This window comes from Festucalex cinctus, chromosome 2 (genome assembly GCF_051991245.1).
Source record: "Festucalex cinctus isolate MCC-2025b chromosome 2, RoL_Fcin_1.0, whole genome shotgun sequence".
In the NCBI taxonomy this organism is placed as follows: domain Eukaryota; kingdom Metazoa; phylum Chordata; class Actinopteri; order Syngnathiformes; family Syngnathidae; genus Festucalex; species Festucalex cinctus.
In genome coordinates, this window is record NC_135412.1 from 33,304,152 (window position 1) to 33,326,044 (window position 21,893).

Genomic DNA, 21,893 nt, shown 5'->3' on the forward strand with positions numbered 1-21,893 from the left:
TGCAGTGGACGATTAGTAAGAAAATAAATACATACAAAGGAAGACAACTGCCAAATGTGAGTTATAGAATGAAATGTATATTCTGATGGAAATTGGGTACTAGCCTGAAAAAGAGACACTCTTAATGATCATTTGGGAAGTCGGGACTCTACAATTAGCTGATTTCATCAACACAAGCACATGATACAGTAACCTGGTAACATGCTAAATATGGCCAGACCAGCACAGCGAGGGAAGCCTTGCATTTCTATTCAGCTTTATCTCTTCCACATTTTCATGCAAAGCTAGTTGCAGTTTCAATTAAGGCTGGGCGATATGGCTGTATAAAACTAAGCCTTTCAGATAAAAAAAAAAAAAAAAAAAAAAAAAAAAAAAAAAAAATCTACATACAATCAAGGATTACTTGGTTTCAAATTTTTTGGAGTAAAAAGGTGAAGCTACAAAATAAGGCATCTTAAATTAAGCTGTAAACAACAGTGTTGGAATGGGGACAGTAGCTAGCACTACAGCCTCACAAAAGAGATGGGCATAATAATAAAGCAATAATTAGCAATTATTTATTCACAAATAGTGATCTTTAAGAATTCTGGTAATTGTGTGGTTTAATAGTTGATTTGCCTGTTACAACAATTGTGGTCAAACGAGTACACTTAATGATTCCACCAACTGAGGTGCTGCTTTGGAAATAATTGAAAAATCCCCATCCTTAATCTACATCTACAATTTATTTAAAAAAAAAAATGGGGTGGAAAATTTCACTTTGTTTCAAGTTATGATGATGCTAAACATACAAAATATATAATGTTCATTAAAACTAATGTGTGGTTTGTTTTCTTTTATTTTCAGTTGCTATGAATACTGACATAGCTGACAAATAGCTGTTAAAAAAAAATACCCTACCAATTTCAACATATCGCCCAGCCCTATTTCAATATAGAGCTTACATGGCTCAAAAAGCAATGTTATCTTAACTACTAAAGAGCAAACAGCAGAAACAGTGCATGACAACCAGACATATACAAACATTTGATTCCACTTCCTGGGCAATCATCCCCCAGAGGATCGACTGATGGGAAGCAGGAAAAGATGATGAAAGGGGTCAGAGTTCAGAATGGTAAAAGAGGTTTTAGACATTTACTGAGCAGAATGACAATGAAAACAATGACGACAACAAATGGCGACACAGGTCTGATTGTGTGAAGTGCAGTCAGGAAGTTACTGTAGGCCCAGTTTTTAACCTCTCATGTATTGGTATCAATAACCTAAGTGTCTATGTAGAGACAGACAGTATGTAGATTTCCATTGTTTCTCACGCTGAAAATATGACAGTATATTTGCAGAATGTGCTCGCTGAAATTAAACAATCACAAAAAAAAAGAAAAAAAAAACCTGCAATTGGGTTGAAAATCATTTTTGATTAGTTCTAATTGTAAGATCAATCATTACCTACTGATGTCTATCCTATAGGCAACTACACTATGTGGCACAAAAACAGTCACAATTATTATGATTACTACTACTACTTTTGCAACAAGCGACCCACACATTATTTTGAAGCTCTTTATATATATATATATATATATATATATATATATATATATATATATATATATATATATATATAAACAATGAAATTGAACTTTTCGTTTGTAAGAAGGCAATGGAACCAAAGTGTACAGGAGACAGGAGATGTTAAGAGAAAGAGGCACATGGTGTGTATAATGCTGATATGATACTCACTGTCCAGGATGTCTCCCAGTCCTTGTGCACGTAGCAGTTCCTTCAGACGAGCCACTTCATCCTTAAGGTCACGCACCAGCTTATTGTTGGGATCCTCATTGATGACAGCATTACATTTGATGTTCTTCGCTCGATCGGCGTAGCTAGAAATCACAAATAACAAATATTAATGATCTGGAATTATTTATTACCTTGTCCGGCAGGATGTGAATCTTACCGCAGTGTGCTCAGAGTTTCATCATAATTGATATCAGCAGGACTTAGGGCGGCAACCATTGCAGTTCTGGAGTTTCCACCTATTAAAAGCAATATGCATAAACCTGAAGACATTTTTCGAAGACAAAACTGAATAAATATTTTGTTCTACAATTCCCCAAAACAACTACAGTACATTTCCACCTGACTTTATCATTTGTCTAAGGAAAATTACATTAACATTCTGTTCCATTTTTTTTGTTGCATATTCATAAACTTTAGATTATACGTAGTCTACAATACTTTCACTGCATATATTCTGCATTGTATAGAGGGGGCCACAAACAGGCTCAAAGAATTGGACACATTGCAGATTATTGTAATGCATAAGAGGAAAGTTTGTTTTTAACATCCACAATCACTTCTATAAGAACCGCATAAAAATTATATACCGGTACATTGTTTTGTTCACAAACATAACATTGAATCATGCCACTGTCAAGTATTGTCATTCAAATTTATGAAGATTCATACCAAGATTCTCCCTCAAGAGCCATGTCAAAACAGAGTCTCTGTACGGGATGAAGTCTGACTTCTTCTTTTTCTTGCTCTGAAGTAAAAAATACAAAAACATTTTTCAGGTGGTATTCTTTTTTTTTTTTAACGAGAGTGTGGTATAACAATAATGGCAGTTGTGATTATACTCATTATTATAGATTATTTTGTGATTATGATGTTGCATGAACAAAATAAGGCCGCTTGAAATGCGCTGAGTCCTTTTGCCAAAACAGCGGAAAACCCTTTAAAGCCCCAGGAGACTAAAAGCACAGCACTCATAGTAACTAAATAGGTTACAAATGTAGCTGAAAAAGGGAAAAAAAAGATAAAAAAAGAAAAGAAAAAAGTACTAGTAATGTAGTTAAAAAAAAAAAAAAAAAATGTAATAATGAAGCGCACAGAATGTCAACACGACATATGACAAAAGGCAGTCAACTGGCTCCATTGGATGAATCTGAGGTTAATGGTTGAGAACTGCCAAAAGGGTTTACCTTGCTGGTACAGTTATCCTGTGTACGCGGGTATTACAAGGACAGGAGAAAAGACAAGGGCAGACATTACAGCATGCCAGGAAAAAAAAAGAAAAAAAAAAAAAAAAAAAAGATTCCTTTCCAAGAAAGGGTTGTTTTATTTAGTGAAGACACAGGGAAAAGAAGTGCAAAATTAAAACAGACAAAACACTCACCACTTCGGCCAGGGCAGAGATGACCTTTCCTAATGTTGTTAGGGACTTGTTGATGTTTGCACCCTCCTGCAACCAAGTAGGAACATGTTAAGCCATTTACGCTGTTATTCAGTTATGCAAAAATGTAGTCTTACCTTCAGCCGGGTGCCTTTAGCTCCAGTGGAATCTGCTCTTTCACTTCCTGCCAAGTCCACAAGACTAATTTTACTGACCTGGAAAAAGAGCAGGAGCCAACAATGAAATTTACTAGTGATACGATAGTGGCATGATCCTTTGACCAAAAAAAAAAAAAAAAAACCATCAAAATGCAGTGACAATAGACAAGTTATTTACCTCGAAGTAATTAATAAAAACAAAACAAAATACTAATGGTCATAATAGAAACGCAGTGTTATTTATCTCAAAGCCAGCTAAGCCATAATAAAATAAATAGAATAAATGGTTCTATTTCGTCCCTCCCGACCTCCAGAAGGCGGTGCTTTAAGGACTGAATGTTCCTTTCGCGCATGCGCAGTTCGAGTAATGCATACCAAATTAGTCACCTGTGACCCCTGGGTGACCCTAGAAGGGTATAAGTTCCGGTGTCACCCAAGGTTCGTTTCCTCTTTTCTTCTCGCGTGGCGTATGCATACGACACATTTTCTAAGAGTGTAAGAATTGGGATTTGTATTTATCCTCTTGACCGCGCCGCTTGGAGCCTTGTGACCGGATCGGTCGGAGCTGCGAAGTTCGCCCTCCAAAGGCTGCGGCGACGGTGTTTTTCTTTCCTTCGTTCTTGACCCGACGTGGTTGCGTATTCTAACCTCCCGTGGGGTAAGGTTTTTGACTACTTGTTGTCTACTTTGCCGTCTAATTTCCGCGTTTACTGCGGTGTTTTGAGTTTTTTGTGTGGCTAGCCTCGCGTTAGCGCCCTGGCTACCACGGCTCGTGGTTTACCCTAATTTTTCCTCCGCTGGCTTTGGCAGCGTTAGCGCTTCTCTCGGTTTATTAGCGCCGCTTTCTCCGACGGTGTTGCCGTTTGGTTGTTGCTTTCTTTTTGTGCCTTCTGCTGGTGAGGGCAGCGTCAGCGTCCCCGCTCCCAGCTTACGGCGTCGCGCTTCTCGCTCGATTGTTTGTCTTACTTACTTTTGTGCGTGCCCCGACTGCGGTGCGCACCTGGCTTCAGCTGTGCAGGTGGCGTTCGCGCCCCTTCTCTCAGCTTATCGCTACTATTGACAACTGGCTGTCTGCCGCCGCCCTCCGACGGCTGCTCGGTGTGCGTCTGCTGTGCAGGTGGCGTTCGCGCCCCCTTCCCTCGGCTTATCGCTGCTTTACCGGCTTACTGTTTGCCCCGACCCACGCGTCGGCTGCTCGGTGTGGGTCTGCTGTGCAGGTGGCGCTCGCGCCCCCTTCCCTCAGCTTCCCGCTCATCGCTGTTTGGGCCTCTTTGTGTTCACAATGGAGGACTCCCGTTGCTGCGTGGACTGTGGTATCCTCTTTGAGGCCTCCGATGTCCTGGACGATCGCTGCCCGAGGTGTCTTGTTTCTGACCGTGCCGGTGATGGCCGGGCCTGCAGTCCTGGTGTCAGTGACCCCAGTCCACTGGGTCATCTGTCGTCCTCCCAACCGAGGCGCCGGAAACGTCTCGGTGTGTCCTCTGCTGTACATGCCCCCCCCAGGAAAAGGGCGGCGCAGCGACGACTCGCTTCGGAGGTTGGGCACCTTCAGGCTGAACTGGCAGAGGTGAGATCTCTTCTGCAGGACCGTCACCCTCCCACACTTACGGGGGGGCCGGGACCACCTGCCCTGCCCATGCCGCGACCATCCACCCCGCCCATGCCAGTGCTTCCTCCTGAGGAGGACGCCATTTCCTTGGCAGCTTCGGCTTCCTTTTTTCATGACGACGACCGTGACCCGGGGTCTGTGGTTTTGGGACCAAACTCTCCAGCGTCCGCTCAGAGTTCGTCCAGTGAGGCGGGGGATGGTTCTATACGGGCTGTCCTGCGCAATGCCTTGGACCTCCTGCATTTGGAGGTGCCTCCACAGGCTCAATCGGCGTCTGAGAGCGCTTTCTTCCGGCGCAGGCGCCCTTCCTCGGCCTTTTCTGTCCCCGCATCTGAGGACTATCTGCGGGAACTGCATGCTTGCTGGAGGGATCCTGGGGCTCTCTCACGCCCTTCGGCTGATGGCCGTGATTTAGCATCGATGCACGATGCTGCTAGTGTTGGCTTGGACCGGATGCCTGCTGTGGAGCCAGCTGTCGCATCCCTCATTGTGTCCCCGGAGGAGACCCTTCGGCCATCTGTGCGATGTCCTCGACCCCAATGTCGTGTGACTGACGACCTTCTCACACGGGCCTATGGCGATGGTGCACGTGCTGGTCGCATTGGGAACTCTTTGGCTCACCTCATGCTTGCTCTCTCTACATCCCTGCAAGCGGACAGCGTGGAGGCTGCTGTGTCCTTCAGTGATGCAGCCCTCCAGGCTTTTGCCCTCATGACTAGGGAACACGGCCTGAGGGGGCTCAACAGAGATCTCAAGGTATTGCCATTCCACATGCTAACCACGAACGACGTCTTGCAGTCGCTCGCCCAGGGGGAGTGGTTCACGTCTATAGACATGAAGGACGCCTACTTCCACGTCCCCATCGCACCTCGACACCGTTGGGTCTGCTGACACTGCGCCCACTACAGAGGTGGCTGAACGGCTTCCACTTGGACGCCAAGTGACACCGCCACCGGAGGCTCAGGGTGTCCCGTCGGTGCCTCCTCGCCCTGGCACCTTGGAGGGAGAGGGGTTTTCTATTGAGCGGCGTCCCGCTGGGTGTGGTCCCGGCCCGCCGCGAAACAGTCACCACGGATGCCAGCCTCACAGGCTGGGGTGCTGTCTGGCAGCACAGGACGGCTCAGGGAAGTTGGTCTGTGCGCGACAGGGTCGATCACATCAATGTGCTGGAGCTTCGGGCGGTGCACTTGGCACTCATGCACTTCTTGCCATACCTGAGCGGACGGCATGTTCTCATACGGTCGGACAACACCACGACCGAGTTTCACATAAACCATCGGGGCGGCGTCAGGTCCGCCCGTCTGTTGGAGACATCCCAGCACCTTCTCAGGTGGGCTGCTCCCCGTCTGGCCAGTCTACGGGCCACCTATCTGCCGGGGGTTCGGAACCAGCTCGCGGACTCTCTCTCCCGTCGGGGTCCTCCTCCGGGAGAGTGGCGCCTCCACCCAGAGGTGGTGCGCATGATTTGGAGCAGCTTCGGCACGGCGGAGGTCGATCTCTTTGCCTCCGAGGACTCGACCCACTGCCCACTTTGGTTTTCCCTGAGCGAGGCCACCAGCCCTCTCGGTCTGGATGCACTGGCGCAGCCGTGGCCAGAGTGCCTTCTCTACGCCTTTCCGCCGCTCTCTCTGATATTGCTGACGCTTCAGAGAGTTCTTCAGGAGGGGCACACGCTGTTGCTGGTGGCCCCCTTCTGGCCGGCCCGGACGTGGTTCCCCCTGCTCCGTCAACTGTGCTCCGGCGAGCCGTGGCGTCTGCCCGACAGGGAGGACCTGTTGTCTCAACAGGGAGGTCGGGTTTGGCATCCCGACCCTCGGCGCCTTCGCTTGTGTGTTTGGCCACTGAGGGGACATAACCGCTGCTGACCGGCTGTACAGAGTCTGTCACGCGGACCATTCTTAATGCGAGGGCACCGTCCACTCGGCTACAGTATGCCAACAGGTGGAAGTTGTTTGTGGCATGGTGCGGGGAACGCGGGGTGGACCCTGTTTCGTGTTCCATCCCCACCATCCTGGATTTCTTGCAGTCCCTCCTGGATAAGGGCAGGTCTCAGTCGACTCTGAAGGTGTATGTGGCAGCTATTTCTGCCCGGCATGTTGGTGCTGATGGCGGCTCCGTGGGGCGCCATGAGCTGGTGTCCTTGTTCCTCAGAGGGACTCTGCGTCTTTGTCCCCGCCCAGCTCCTCCGGCCGGTTCCGGCGTGGGATCTGCAGTTGGTGCTGGACGGCCTGTGCAGGCCTCCCTTCGAGCCCCTGGCGGGGGCGGACCTTCTGTGGGTGTCGCGCAAGACTGCACTCTTGCTCGCCGTTGCCTCCGCCAAGCGCGTCAGCGACCTACACGCTTTATCGGTTAGCCCTGAATGCCTGCGATGGCACCCGGATGGCGCCGGCATCACTCTGTGGCCGAACACTGCCTTCATTCCCAAGGTGTCTGGCTCTCATTCTAACCAGCCTCTACGGCTTAAACGTTATGTACCCACTCCTGCTGATGGCGGGGACAGGCCGGAGCTCTTGTGTCCGGTGAGAGCCTTGCAGTGTTACATTGACGCTACGGCGGGCATTCGTACGTCTGCCCAGCTTTTTGTTTGTTATGGTGGTCCTACCAAGGGCTCCGCTCTCTCCAAGCAGTGCTTGTCTCACTGGGTCGTGGATGCCATTCGCCATTCCTACCTGCTGTCGGGCCGCCCCCTGCCGTCAGGGGTGCGCTGTCACTCCACCAGGAGCGTTGCCACGTCTTGGGCCGCCCTGAGGGGTGTTTCCCTGGAGGATATCTGTGCTGCTGCCTCATGGGCGACGCCTTGCACCTTCTCCAGGTTTTATAGCGTGGATGTCGCCTCTCCCCATCCGCTTGGCGTGATCTTGGGTCCTGCTGGGGCTTCTCAGTGAGGTTTGTGTCTGAGATCCCTCGCGACTACGCCGGTATTAGTCATTCAGTGCTTAAAGCACCGCCTTCTGGCGGTCGGGAGGGACGAAATAGAACGAAAGTTACAACTGTAACTACGGTTCTGAGTCCCGGACGACCGCCAGGGCGTCCTGTCGCTCGGAGTTCTCGTGTTCACGCGAGAAGATTCCGTAGGAAACGAACCTTGGGTGACACCGGAACTTATACCCTTCTAAGGTCACCCGGGGGTCACAGGTGACTAATTTGGTATGCATTACTCGAACTGCGCATGCGCGAAAGGAACATTCAGTGCTTAAAGCACCGCCTTCTGGCGGTCGTCCGGGACTCATAGAACCGTAGTTACAGTTGTAACTTTCGTTTGAATCAGTGGTGGCCTGATCAGCCAGCCACCCATCATGATCAGCCGATTACCATGGAAATGTATGTCGACGTGTCGCTCAATTCCTTTACTTTCACAAAAAATAATCACTCACATCTTGTACTTTGCAGCCTGAGCCAACTAGACACTAGAGTCGACACCGCACGCTCGGCATCAGACAATCTCTCATTGATGATTGATAACATACAACCCTGATCGGAACACCTCTAGCATGTATATACAAAATGGGGCACATCGACATCTACTGACAAGCAACTGTAAGAATGGTGAGAAAGGCCTCAAAGTCTTTTGAACCGCCTACTTTTTCAGTGGAAAGGTCCGTCTCACTGTCATGTTTTCGCTGTGTGAAGACAATTGTGAAAACTGCATGGGACCTGCTGCTGGTCTCATTCATGTTAGTGGCAGCCACAGTTCTGTTGGTGAAGAGATAACAGTTGTAATTCTATTAGTCCAAACACCATAGAGCTTTGTTTGAACATTCATTTTCAGTTTTGAAATTACTGTACACATAACATATTCTTCACTGGGTTTTACATGTATTAGAGTGACTTCAAAATTAGGGATTATTCTGCGTGGCGAAGGTGGATAATACCATAAAGGCATCAAACACACAATGTACACTCAGAGGGCTTATTTCTAGAACATGGCGTGTAAAACCTATATCTCCTCCTGTGACTGTCCCTTTTGAGTCAGCACAGGAAGATTAAGGCGAGGTTCACTCCGCCCTGCAGGAAATCTCACAGCGACACAAATACACACCAACACGCGGACACTAATTTAATGCAAGTGACAACATGACTCATTTCATGAAAAGAGCACAAAACATCAAATAAAGGCTAAATTGAAGAGACATCATTGTCATTTGACAATGAGCTTCAAACTTTAAAATTTGCAACGAGTTTGTGTTTTCACTTGCAATTTGATGTTCTTTGAACAACACTAAAAAAGAAGATAAGGAAGTGATACAACAACTTCAACATTCCATCTAATTATTATATTCTAATATATTATATTATATCCTTCCTCAAAAAGGTACAATTCTGCTGATTTGATTACACACCTGGCCTTATTGCCCGCATCCATGAGGTCAGCGATGTCAGTATAGGAAGTAACGGCAAGCTTTGAGAGGTCCTCTACGTAGGGGCCCAAAAGTGGATGTTCCCTCACCCGGAGATTCCCTTTGTTCTTGGGATTGAGCAGATCTCGAACCCGCTCACAGTAGATCTCCATGTAACTGACCTACAGACAAAGGGATACAAGTCAGTTCCTTGTCCAAAACCAAATACGTTGTTCATGTACAGTGTCCAAAGTCCAAGACCCCAAACTTTCTGGCAAAATATTCCAAGAGAAGCACAGTTCAAAACACCTTCAACCAATAGTTAAATAGTTTAATGCGTCAATGTATCAGTTTAGCAAACATTAATTTCGCTTTTTGGATTCTTAATTATCAAAATAATAACAAAAACAAACTGTGTGGGTTTGTTAAGGTACTATGATCGAAATGGACTCTCAGATTTTGGAGGCAGATTCCAGCGACAGCTTAATACTTTTCCAACTTTGGAGGCGGTCTCCTAGTGCCCACTTCAGAGATCTGTGACTTTCCTAGTCAACTTTATATCAAACGCCCATGGATGTCTTGCTTATAAAAAATACTTTGCACGCTTCGATGTGCTGCAGGACACTAGCAAATCAGTTTATTCTTCCTTTTGTAAAGGACTTTCAGCATGACTTTCGCACGCCACATTTAAAAGGCACTAAGCGGAGCCACTTGCAAATAAAGTCATCTGTGTTCACACCCACAACGGCACAAAACAAAATTTTCAAAAGCACCGCACTGCGCCTGCTTGCACAGAGCTGTGAAAATACCAAAACTTAGTCAAGCCAGCCCTTGCGCAGATTTAGACTGTGCCTTGCACAAGACTTGCACTGGGTACGAAAATAGCTATGATAGGCATGTACGTTGGAATTAAAATCGGAGCTCTAAAATTACCTGTGGAGTTAAAGTTTCTCTCTCGCTCTCTTTTTTTTTTTTTATTCTCTATTTCTTATTTCCAATTTTAAAAAATAGCTTCCAAATCCAAACAAAACTCATTAAAAAGACATTTGAAAACGGCTAAAGACAGGATGATAGAACATCCCATAATTGTATGTTGGTACTTACTTCATTGAAACTTTTATGGCTTTGCAAAAGCCGACTCTGTGATATTTTGCTGATGTTTTAATCTCTAATGAGCCACAGCATATCAGGATGTCCTCATGCAGAAACTCTGTTTGTGTTATAACAAAGCTGAATGTGGCTTTTAGGCTGCCTGTCGCTCAGTTTTGGAACATTATACCACAATATCCCAGATCTGCCAACTCATCATCATCCATTTCATGTTAATCTACAATTATTTCCCAAGAGAAATGTTGTAAGGAAACAAAGATATTTTAACATATTCATATTGCAAAAGAGTTAAGAAGAAAAGCCAACGTCAGAGAGTAAGAAGATGATAGATGGAAAAGCAGCCCGAGATTTACCTCTACAGAATACGAGAGCTCCTCTTTGTTGTTATCCTCATTGATTTTCTCAAATAGATCTTCACAAAGCTGGAAGGGAGATAGTCAACATTTTAATACAAATAGCCCATGGAACGGTATTTACAGAAAACAAAAATTATTATAAAGCATACACAAAAAAAAAAAAAAAAAAAAAAAAAAAAAAAATCTGTAGCTCCACTGTCACTATATACAGGGGTGAACATAAATATTTTGGCATTTTCTCAAAGGAGCATCCAGAGGTTGTTGTTTGATGTTCATTTTTTTCACGACCAACCGACTTCATGGATGAACACAAGGCCCATCTGTGCAAAGTAGGGCTCTGCAGCCTTTATGAAGTCAAACTAAAAAAACAGTTTGTCAACGCTTTGAGCAAACAGTGTTGTCACCTTAAAAATATTGCCATTGCATTTAATGATTTCTCCGGCCACTTGCGATTATTCATTAATCATTTTTTAAAAAAGCAAAAAAAAAAAAAAAACAACATAAAAAAAAACAAACAAAAAAAACAAGATAGAATAGCACCAACACCAACTGTGGTCCTCATGATACGCACCAATTATATTTTCTGCACAGTGAAAGGAATTTGCCCTGTTCTTGGATCCTAACTAATAGTGGTTTGTTAGCTTTTCAAATTGAAGCTGGCCTAACCAGTTCTTAGTGCGCAAAAACACAGTAACAGACTTGAATTGGAATGTAATATTTAATTTCCAGTCCTCATGTGCGCACCAGTACACCGCTTATGTGCACCCCTGACTATGTAGCGTTGAGTGACAAACCATGGGAATGATTCCTTCCTGGCCCTCCTCCTGTTTGCCCATCATGGTGTAGGATTTGCCAGCTCCAGTCTGGCCATATGCAAAAATGCACACATTGTAGCCCTCAAAGGCGTGCTGCAGCATTTCCTTGCCAATGTCATTGTACACTTGGTTCTGTGCAGCAAAGCAGGGGTCTTCCGGCTGCAGTGGAACAAAGGACAGAATGCATAGAATGTTAAACTCACAATATAGCAAACTGAAAGTGTGTTTCCTTTATTAGTCAATATTAAAAAAAAAAAAAAAAAAGCTAGACTCACCGTCGTGTGGGACCAGTAGGAGTAATCAAAACTGAAGGTCTTGGCTGGTTCTTTTGGGGCTTTGGGGTTGAGAATAGCTGAGGATGAGGAACAAAACTGTGTTATGACGACATTCATTGTTTTGTAGCTCAAAACACGTGATCAGAACACAAGCCATGTTCAATCCTGTTTAAAATCATGAAACAATGTTAAAATACTATAGCTAATTTGTTGAAACGTCTTGTATTTGACAACAATTTTCAGAATATCTTCTTTCAGTCCGTTTGCTAGTTTAGAACCTTGAGATCCCTCAAATCTTCCATCACCAGCGATACACAGACATATACAGTTTATTTTCCGAGAAGCACACCTGCTTCTTTTAAATGACCCCAAGCACGGCTTTCCTCTACTGGACCCTGTTGGGGGTTACACCTGCTGTATCTGCCATAGACCCGATGACACTTCACTTATGCACAGCTGGAGTGTTTCCTATGGCCACACAGACATTTCTTAATGAACAAGAATCTGCAACTATGCTTGGCATTTCATACCTCTCAACCATGCTTGCTGCTTCCCGCGGGCAAGCTATTACAGCCTTCCACACACTGAATACAAGATGAAAAGAAAAGAAAGCACATTGAAACTAAGACTCTACTGGAGGATATTTGCAGGTATTGATATTTTGGTCCATTCAATTAAACGTGTCATCTGCTGGCAATGTAATGGGGCACTGAATCTGGTGAGTGATGTGCAAATGTGTGGGAATAAGGTTTGAAAGAGTAGATATAATGGGCCTAGCAACAATGCAAACAGCAACTATCGCAATTTTGCGAAATAAATCTCCATCTAGATGCTTATGCTGTTCTTGTTCATGTCATGTGACAACAAAATTAGAATTGTTTCAGCGTAATACAAATTCTGAGCTTCGCCAACAGGCAAATTAAAGCCTCGACTTGCGCCTTGACTTAAGGACACTTTTGAGGCTTTCACATCAAGATGTCCCCATCAGAGTACTCAGAGGATTCAGCACGCTTATCAATAATGCAGCAGATGTGGAGAGACAGGGGATTGGGTATCGCCCTCCGTCGGTCACATGCTGACAGAAAAAGCACAACGTGTCCTCAGACACCGAAACACTGACAGCCTCATCATGCAAAATATGTGACAATTGCAGAAGCAGTCCATTGCATTTCAGTCCAAAATGAGGAGCCAAAATCACAGTACGGGTAGAAAAACTATGCATTTTTGAAAGATGTATGTGATTTATTGTTTAGAATGTGTCGACTGTGGGTGGAGGGAGTGCATGACTTCGCTGTAATCAGCAGTCGAGCTAATGTTGCCGTTGTATAAACAAAAGCAACATGACAAACTATGTGATATTGAGCTGCACCCACATACCTATACGACCTCTGCTCATGCTGTGAAACGATACAGGAAATCTATCATATTGTGGCCCCTGTTTTCCTCTTGTAATACAGTACTATGAAGAGGAAAATGAGGGCCACCAGACCCAAAGGCAAAGGCAAAGGGAATCCAACCAACTATTGAAGATTGATATATCGTTTTGAAAATAGCATCCATCCTTCCATACATCTTTTATTTCCCATTCAAAAGACTGGCAAGTATACATGGTGATTTCTTCACATTATTCAAATTTTTTGACATCCTGTTTTCATGGGGCTTATGAGATAGAAGCCCAAATAATATAAAAATATCAAATAATATGGAATTACGGAAATTATTCAACTTTTTGAGACTGATGCTGAATGCTAGCATACATTTAATCATTTCAGTGAAATTCTAATGCATTTCTTAATATGGTAGTCAGTTGGTCTACATGTATATCACTTAACATAATGGTCATGGATATATTTGCAATGTACAGTCACAGATGAGATTCGAACCCGCGACCTCCTGGTTACTGGACAATGTTCTTTACCAACTGTGCCACTGAGCAGTATCAGATAGGTGGTAATGATGATAAGTTGTATGTATGGAAGTGGGTGTGGAAAGTTGGACATTGAAAATTAACAGGGAAAAGTTTATATTTAACTTTAAATTGTGTGAATCTATAAGTAATGTGAAATTAGACGATATATATATATATATATATATATATATATATATATATATATACACACACACACACACACACACACACACACACACACACACACACGGGAGCCATGAATTTTTGAAAAGTTGAAATTTTAAAGTGTAAATCGAAAGTATTATATGGGAGTTGTTACATGGCAAAAAAAAAGTGTGGAGAATAAAAATCAATAACATATGTGGGAAAGCATTCCCACAACAAAATATTTTGGATTATATTAATGTTAGAAGCGTTATATGAATATGGTAACACTTCCGACCTTAATAATCCAAAATATTCAAGTTACGTTTTAGTATTTTCAGACTATGATTATCACGTCTCAACATGTACACATGGATTGCACGGTTTATGGACATAAAGTGGCGTAATGCTTTGTGTCTACGAGGATAGACTCATACAATGAAGGAAAATAAATGTTGAGTCGTGTGTCATTTTAAAATTACACATCATGAATGGCAATTTTCTCTTATCTTGTCTCAATTTATATTTAACATGTTTTATTATACAACCCAAACAAATGAATAAAAGATTAATAAAAAATGACATAAAACACATATCTAGGGTAAAATAAAATGCATTCATTGTCAGTAAGCATATTATTAAGTGGAGGAAAAGAAACTAAACAGGATTCCCTAAGTAGAAGGAAGGCCGCAAATCTAAAATAACAATATAAACGACAGAAGGTTATATTGAACGATAGACGTTTTTATATCATACTACAATAATATGGCAGAGCTCTTACATCTGCTACTGCACAACTTTCCTGGGCCGCAATATGTTGCCTAATAGCTCAGAATAGTCAGAGAAGGACCGTCCTAATCTGCTGGTTGTGATCATGCACACAACAGTATTTATTTATTTTAAGAATTGATCATTAGCTTTCCTTGTAAAATAAATTGGGTAAATGGCCCGTCCACTGACAAGTTAGGGTACAATGGCAGAGCAGGAGATTCCATATTGGTTACTGAAAGAGGATACAGTGATCCACGTGGCTAAATAAAGCTAAAAGTTCACCTTTAACCTGCCTCCAATGGGAAATTGGAGCTAGGGTATTTAGAAACGTGGGGGTGTTTTGGTGACCAGTGCCCCTCCATTACCCTTTCGTGGAACAGTTTACGCTAGTGGCAAATAACGGGCAGCAGAGGCAATGACTTGGTGCCAATGAACACCCATAAAACAGAAAGTTGAGCAAAATGAAGGGACCAACTCGTCTTTCTGATTATCATACAAGATGAGAGCTGTCTCAATCAAAAATGGTTGTGTCTTGTTGTTTTATTGAAGACAGAACATTTTTCAAAAAAGCAGATAATAGGAGACTGCTCATCACCTGAAGGTGAATCATCCTAGTTGAAGAAGCCATGAATGCCACACTCCTCTGCACATCGAAATCTGTCTCACCCACATGGTCCTGCCGGTCTATTAGGAAGCCTCTCACAAGTAAAGCTACTACTATACAAACTAAAATACAGCAGTGTAATAATGACAAGATCTGCTCACAACAAAGAGAGCTGAACAAAGTGGTGTGAAGATTAACTCCCTACTGTTACTGTACTATTCCTTCTGTCAAACTGTTGAATTTTAGCATTGAATAGTCAGCCAGATGGTGGTGAACTTGACCTCACTATGTGAGATTATGCACAAAAACGGGTGCTTACTCACTAACATCAAGCTGTAGACCAGCATGCTAATGCAAATTTCTGTTTTCAATTCAAAGTAAATATTGCCAGCAGAGAAATCATTCTGGACTTAAAATGGCAGACGCGTCTGCTGTGTAATGAACACCGTCATCACACGTCTTTCTAAACCATGGCAACAGGTACGGAAGCAGTTACTGGTTGCCATAACAACTTCAACTTGGCACAGAGAAGGAGCATGAAGCACATTGCACTCTGTATTCAGTTTCTTCAACTATTTCCCCACAGCTGTTTAGTTGACAGTATACAGAACACAGGTTTAAGGATAACTGCAATCAATTTCAGCATTGTAATACTTACATCTGGCAGACTATGTAAGAGTGAGTGTAAATATTTTTATTCAAAAGTCAGACATTAAGCTCCTGAAAAGGTCAAACTATAAGAATTCCTAAAACAACTTTCATAATGCAACAACCATAACAATGCTGTTTAATAACAGCTGTAAACATCAAGTCTTGAGATTTAAAAAAGCAAATAACTGGGTCAGCATCTGATTATCCAAAAAACACTTAACTCACATTACATAAAAGCATGGCATGCAATGAACAATGAGACGAGTCACTGAGCAGAGATAAATTCACTGCACAGACACCATTACAGAGAGGGCCTAGTCAAATATTTATTTGCTTGGAAATGTCACTGATCTGGATTTTCTGTTCCCGATGAGCAGGATAAGACAGGCCGGATGTTGGTGCTTCATGTGCGCTTCCCATTTCATGATTAGGTGCATACCCGTTAACTAAACCACATCCTGCTAGCAAAAGAAGTTCACTCAGCTGATTATAGCCGGCAAATGTTGTACTCCACTAGCATATAACATGGGGCCAATAAACTGGCCCAGGTGAAGATGCCCCAAGTAATGAAGTTGTTAGAGGGTCTCTGCACACCAGATGGGGTACTAAAAGCTCGGGCCATTCACTTTAAAAGGGCAGAAGGGGAGTTGTCCTGCCCTCTACCAGTTAGGACTCAAAGCATTTGCTTAGACTGGACCACAAAGATTGGAAACAATTTATTATTATTATTTTTTAAACACTGAACATTTAAGTAAATACATGCAGCAGGTGCGTATGTGCGTGCATGCAGATTTGAAAATTAGCCCGTTTGTCTTTCAGCCATTGGAAAGGGTCTGTGTAAATATAAACTGTATGATGATGTAATTGTTCACCTTGGAAGAACATCTATGCGGCTCTCATGCAGTGCTGTGGAGTGCCCTTTTGACATCTGCATGCTCTTTCCTCTAGCAGCCAGCAGTATTGTATTATGAGCATTGTAAATGCTCGCTTTGGTGCAACAACAGTCAGCATAGTAAAACAATAATAATTAATAATTAATAATAATAATAATAATAATAATAATAATAATAATAAGATGGGGAAGAGATATATTTTTTGTTTTAATATGGTTTCTGAAGAAGGACAAACATGACACAAACATTCTTAACGTTTTCCATTGCTGTAAAAATGTGTGGAATAAATATTACATTTCAACATTTCTGTCAACGAAGATTTACGTCATAGCCTGCGACACACGTTTCTATCAGCAGGGCGGGATGCTAGGCAGGCGGCTGTTGTAAACAAACCGGCGGCTGTATGATGGGCCATGGATCCCAAAGGGAAAAGAGAAAAATAACTGAGGAGAACAGAGGATTTAACGTTTCTTGGACCGAATCATTTGCATTCATTGCCAATGCGGAAGGATTGCCTGAACAACCGTTATTTCCGTGCATTGCTTGATGAAGTTGACAGCTTTTGCGCCACTTTGTCGCTAGGGATATTGTTGTGTTTTGTTGCTGAGGTCCGAGGATAGCTGCGTTGGATGCGTGTCAAAAATAATAATAATAATAAAATAAAAAATAAAAATAAAAAAGGATGCTGCTTCGTTTTACCCTTGCACTGACTTGCTTGGCATTTGCACAGATGTCAAACTTGAACTGTATTAATTTGATTTTATATACACTTTACCTTTTCAAAAGGCTGAAGTTTTATTTTTATAAATGCAGGCTGCATTTTATTGCACTCTGTTGCCCAGATAAGGGGCACGTTATGCATTCCATTTTGTTGTTTTTTTTCCCTTTCGAATCCTCATGGATGTCTCATGACCAACCCACATAACCCTGCCTAACCGTGCTAACTCCTTACACGTACAGCCATCCATACCATACCATTAACAGCTCTAATGCTGCGCCTAAAAAAATACTGCTAATGTGTATTATGAAAAGAATCTGCACATGTATTATAGGACAAAAACGCTGTTGACATAAGATGATGGTTTGAGAAGGGCAACAGAATGCTAGTGGTTGTTTGCTCTTAAATAACATAAGCAATAAAGACTGCAAGGGACATGTTCCACGTTGCCACAGAGTACTTGACGTCTATCTAGTGTCATTGAAAGAGTGTGTGATGTGTACCGGTTGCCAGGGCTGCAGCACAGATGACAGAGTTATCAAGGGATGCAACTCAAAGCTGTGAGCTATAAGTAGTACCTAAGCACCGCTGGTCAACATTTGACAAACAGCTGAGCTTGCTGCAGCCACAACACCGGACATACAACATTTCCAAAACAACTTTGTCGGCTCTTTGGTTACAGAGAACCTCAATGTCCAGTCAAGGACATGAGGTGCATCTTTCAATGTGCACAGCATTGTGATGTGCGTCTGTTGAAACAATGAAGCTGTGACAGACCACCCCCATCCCATCGTTACAAGGTTGATCACGTCACTTTTGTCTACAGAGAGCGTGGAGGGGGGAGCACAGGAAGAGTCGAGAACAATACACTGAATACAGGGTACTGCAGTTGAATGCAAAACATGTTAGGTAATCTGTTATGACAAGGCTTTATGTGCTCAGCTCTCACCATTACAATAGTGCTTTTCACATTGATTGACTCTTCTCCCGTTTTTAAGAATCACCTACAGTCTCATTCAAGAAGAAAAAAATGAAAGAAAAAATGGTTTGCAAGTTAACTTAACTTCACATAGGACTTAACAGAGTACTGTACTATGCTCGAGTAGCCATTACATTTGTTGCAGCAAATTAGCAATGATAAATATTAGGGGTGTTAAAAAAAAATCGATTCGGCAATATATCGCGATACTACAGCACGCAATTCTCGAATCGATTCAATAGGCAGCCGAATCGATTTTTTAACATCCATTTTTGATGGAAAAATATTCAACAAAATGTCTAAATTTCACACCATAAGCATGGAAAAATGTTATATTAATGGAACATTAAGGCTTAATATTTTATTTCAACGCTGTTCAAAAATTTTTTACAACCTGTTTGTTAAATACAGTGGCTCACAGTTATAAGACTGAAGTTTCAGATCAATAAATAATATTTTCATACAAATCTTACAGTATACATGTACAAGTTTACTGAATGATATTTTCAAAATTTGGGTAAAAAAATCGCAACAATCGACTTGTAAATTCATATCGGGATTAATCAGTATCCAATCGAATCGTGACCTATGAATCGTGATACGGATCGAATCGTCAGGTACTAGGCAATTCACACCCCTAATAAATATTGATAACATGGGCTAATTTCTTGGCCTCCATATAACATTTAAATAATTGAAAAATCTTAAGAAGGGACAAGAATGACAAGAAAATATATAATCATTAAGAATTAGGTTTCTTGTCGATTCACTGTCTTCAAGAAATCAAGTCGATAATTGAGTGGAACTACTTGCCTGCAGAAGTGTAGTTGAATCAGTTTTAATCATCTGTGGTCTAATGAAAAATAACAGGATATTGATTCCATCAACTGTGGGAAGTTGGGCTACATCTGTGTAGAACTCCACTATGGCAATGTTTAAAAGCAAATAATCAATTAATTGATTTATTTTTAAATTGTAGATTTCAATACATTAATCCAACATCCTCAGTAATATGGCAAGTATTCTTTTTATACACTGGAATAATAACATGACAGTCTTCTATGTCAATGTGATGTGAAGTGGTAATAAAAACCAATAAAGATTGTTGTGACCCAAGACATTTTGTCCAGTATTGAAGCAGACTGGTCCACATAATCTACCAGTTACAAAAAACCCTGGTAATCAGTCAGTCAGTGATGACTTCTTTGGTTTATGCATGAATAAAAACTTGCTCGCAATAAACAGAGGAGTGGAAAATTGGAGACCTGATGAAACAAAAAAAAAAACAAAAAAAAGTTACTTTAGCAGTGGTAGAGTGTGCAGTGCTGGCCTATGTGCCAGCTGTTTCAGATCTGACCACTGTCTATTTATACATGAGCAGATGGCAGCTAGTGCTTTGCATGCCGACAGACTGTCAGTGACAGGAAGGAATGGAAAGATTTCAGCTGCCCAACCAAACCGCCTCAATCCCTGCCAAACCATACTGTACAATGCTCACACTACCCAGAGGCACTGATAACTGCTGCATACTGTGTCTTCTTTTGATATTAACAGGTCACGCAGACCCGCACAAACACAACACGGGAGGTGGGGTTGTAGAAACCACCAGAGAGAGAAAACATGCTAACCCAGCAGGGCTCCACTCAGGGTTTAAAAAAAAAAAAAAAAACAGGGGACAAAAAAAAACAACACAACTACAACAGAGATGAAAGAACCCTCTCAGGCGTAACTTTTGATGTTAAACAGCTCTAGACTGATGAAAACCCTAAATGAAACTATGAACTCTCAAATTGGCTTCCAAGTTGTGTTTGTTGAACACAACTGCCATTTACAACTCAGCATTATTACCTAAATGATACAAGATACAATGGCTTTTTAGTTAACAGTATTTATGCTGCCCATGAACCTTTATCCAAGATGGATGTTCTCCAGTTTGCAGGTGTGGCCTCACAGACGATAAATACATCAACATCACTTCTGACAACATTGGTATTTGGCATTTCAAAAGACAGACCTTCAGGAACTCGCAATACAAACCAGAGAGAATCAGCCTCTTCACAAAAAGATGGGAAGTCAAGAGTGTGTTGCGCTCCAATCGTTTAACATTTTATTGTCACAAATTTCTTTTTGGATCAATTACATTTTAACCTAACCTTATCGCTATGGTATAGGAGAAGGTAGTGCCAGAAAACTGCACCAGGGAGGCTCCGCCTTGCCTGCTTGCCCAGACTGCACACACGTCCCTGAAACCTACTGATGCTAGCATCTGATTTAACTGGTTTAAAGTACCATTCTTTCATTTCTTTGACTCATGCCAGGCTGTGAATATTATGCACAACACAAAGTAATTTGAACCGAGTGTTATGATGTAATTTAATGTGTGCCATATTTAAGAGCATCATATAATCCAAGTGAATATTGTGCCGTTCAGAGTAGACATGGAAATACAGTAAAAAGCTCTTGCATTCACTGCAAACAACAGGAGCCCATTTTAAAAAGCAGTGACCTGGATTTCCTCAGCTTGCTGCAACTCAGAGACTCTGAGTCTCACTTTAAATGCGTTGACTTTACGTAAGCACTGTGATATCATGAACAAATCTGTAAGACACTGATCTGTGCGGGGAAAAAAAAATTCCCAAGCTATCATCAGAAAGCAAATTTTATAAATTTTTTTGGACAGGAATGTGTGTGTTCCTTTTCATTTATCTGCTCATGTGCTATATCCCTATCCCAATTTAACTTTCAAGTATCAAAGAATGAGCATTGTGGCCACCCAGCTCACCGTGCCTCGACTATAAAAGTGCAGTTGCACTAGGAATTCAGCACTCAGACTGTGGGAGGAAGGCGAACAAAACCGTCTGGAAAAAGAACCGTGCTGGTTTGGCGCACACTAAAAAAACAAAACACATTTGCATTCTTGAATGTGGAGGGAAAAGGCCCAGCTACTTTACCATAGCACAGCAAAGAAACCCTTACTTCAAATAACGGTTTAATTTAATAATGTCTGTTGCAATACTTTTGTTTTACTCACTTGATAAGTGGGTAGTCACACAAAAGGTGCTTTGTCCTGAGCTTTTAAACACATTCAGATGTAAATATCATGAAATAAAAGTTGGAATTCTGAACTTTAGTCAATCTTTTGATATGGAACCCAAATGTCTTCAGTTTACAGTAAAGACAAAGGAATTGATTTTTAGAGATAGACCGATAATCGGCCGGGCCGATATTTGACATATTGGTACATATCGGTATCGGCCTCTTTTATTAATCTGACGGCCGATATAAAGGATCCATTTAAAACTCCGTCTTTTCGCTTCGAATGCAGCCCAGAGCGCGTCTGTCTGTTATGGAGTCCAACTCCAGAAACGTAATGCCCATAGCAGCATTTG

At 42.4% G+C, this 21,893-nt stretch overlaps 1 protein-coding gene across 21 annotated transcripts in view; it reads right to left on the reverse strand.

The window, feature by feature from the left end:
• Positions 1–21,893, reverse strand: part of kif1b (kinesin family member 1B) — a 70,552-nt gene that overhangs the window by 36,223 nt on the left and 12,436 nt on the right. For 13 of the 21 annotated variants that reach the window (XM_077514717.1, XM_077514723.1, XM_077514712.1 and 10 more), the window contains exons 3-14: positions 11,836–11,912; positions 11,540–11,719; positions 10,743–10,811; positions 9,283–9,461; positions 8,524–8,635; positions 3,313–3,390; positions 3,179–3,244; positions 2,985–3,002; positions 2,470–2,545; positions 1,958–2,036; positions 1,741–1,883; positions 1,025–1,066 (exon numbers count right to left, since the gene is read on the reverse strand). In XM_077514717.1, the coding sequence (XP_077370843.1) occupies positions 1,025–1,066; positions 1,741–1,883; positions 1,958–2,036; positions 2,470–2,545; positions 2,985–3,002; positions 3,179–3,244; positions 3,313–3,390; positions 8,524–8,635; positions 9,283–9,461; positions 10,743–10,811; positions 11,540–11,719; positions 11,836–11,912 (1,119 nt within the window). The remainder of the gene's footprint in view (positions 1–1,024; positions 1,067–1,740; positions 1,884–1,957; positions 2,037–2,469; positions 2,546–2,984; positions 3,003–3,178; positions 3,245–3,312; positions 3,391–8,523; positions 8,636–9,282; positions 9,462–10,742; positions 10,812–11,539; positions 11,720–11,835; positions 11,913–21,893) is intronic. The other 8 variants (XM_077514719.1, XM_077514715.1, XM_077514720.1 and 5 more) reach the window with 3 other exon arrangements.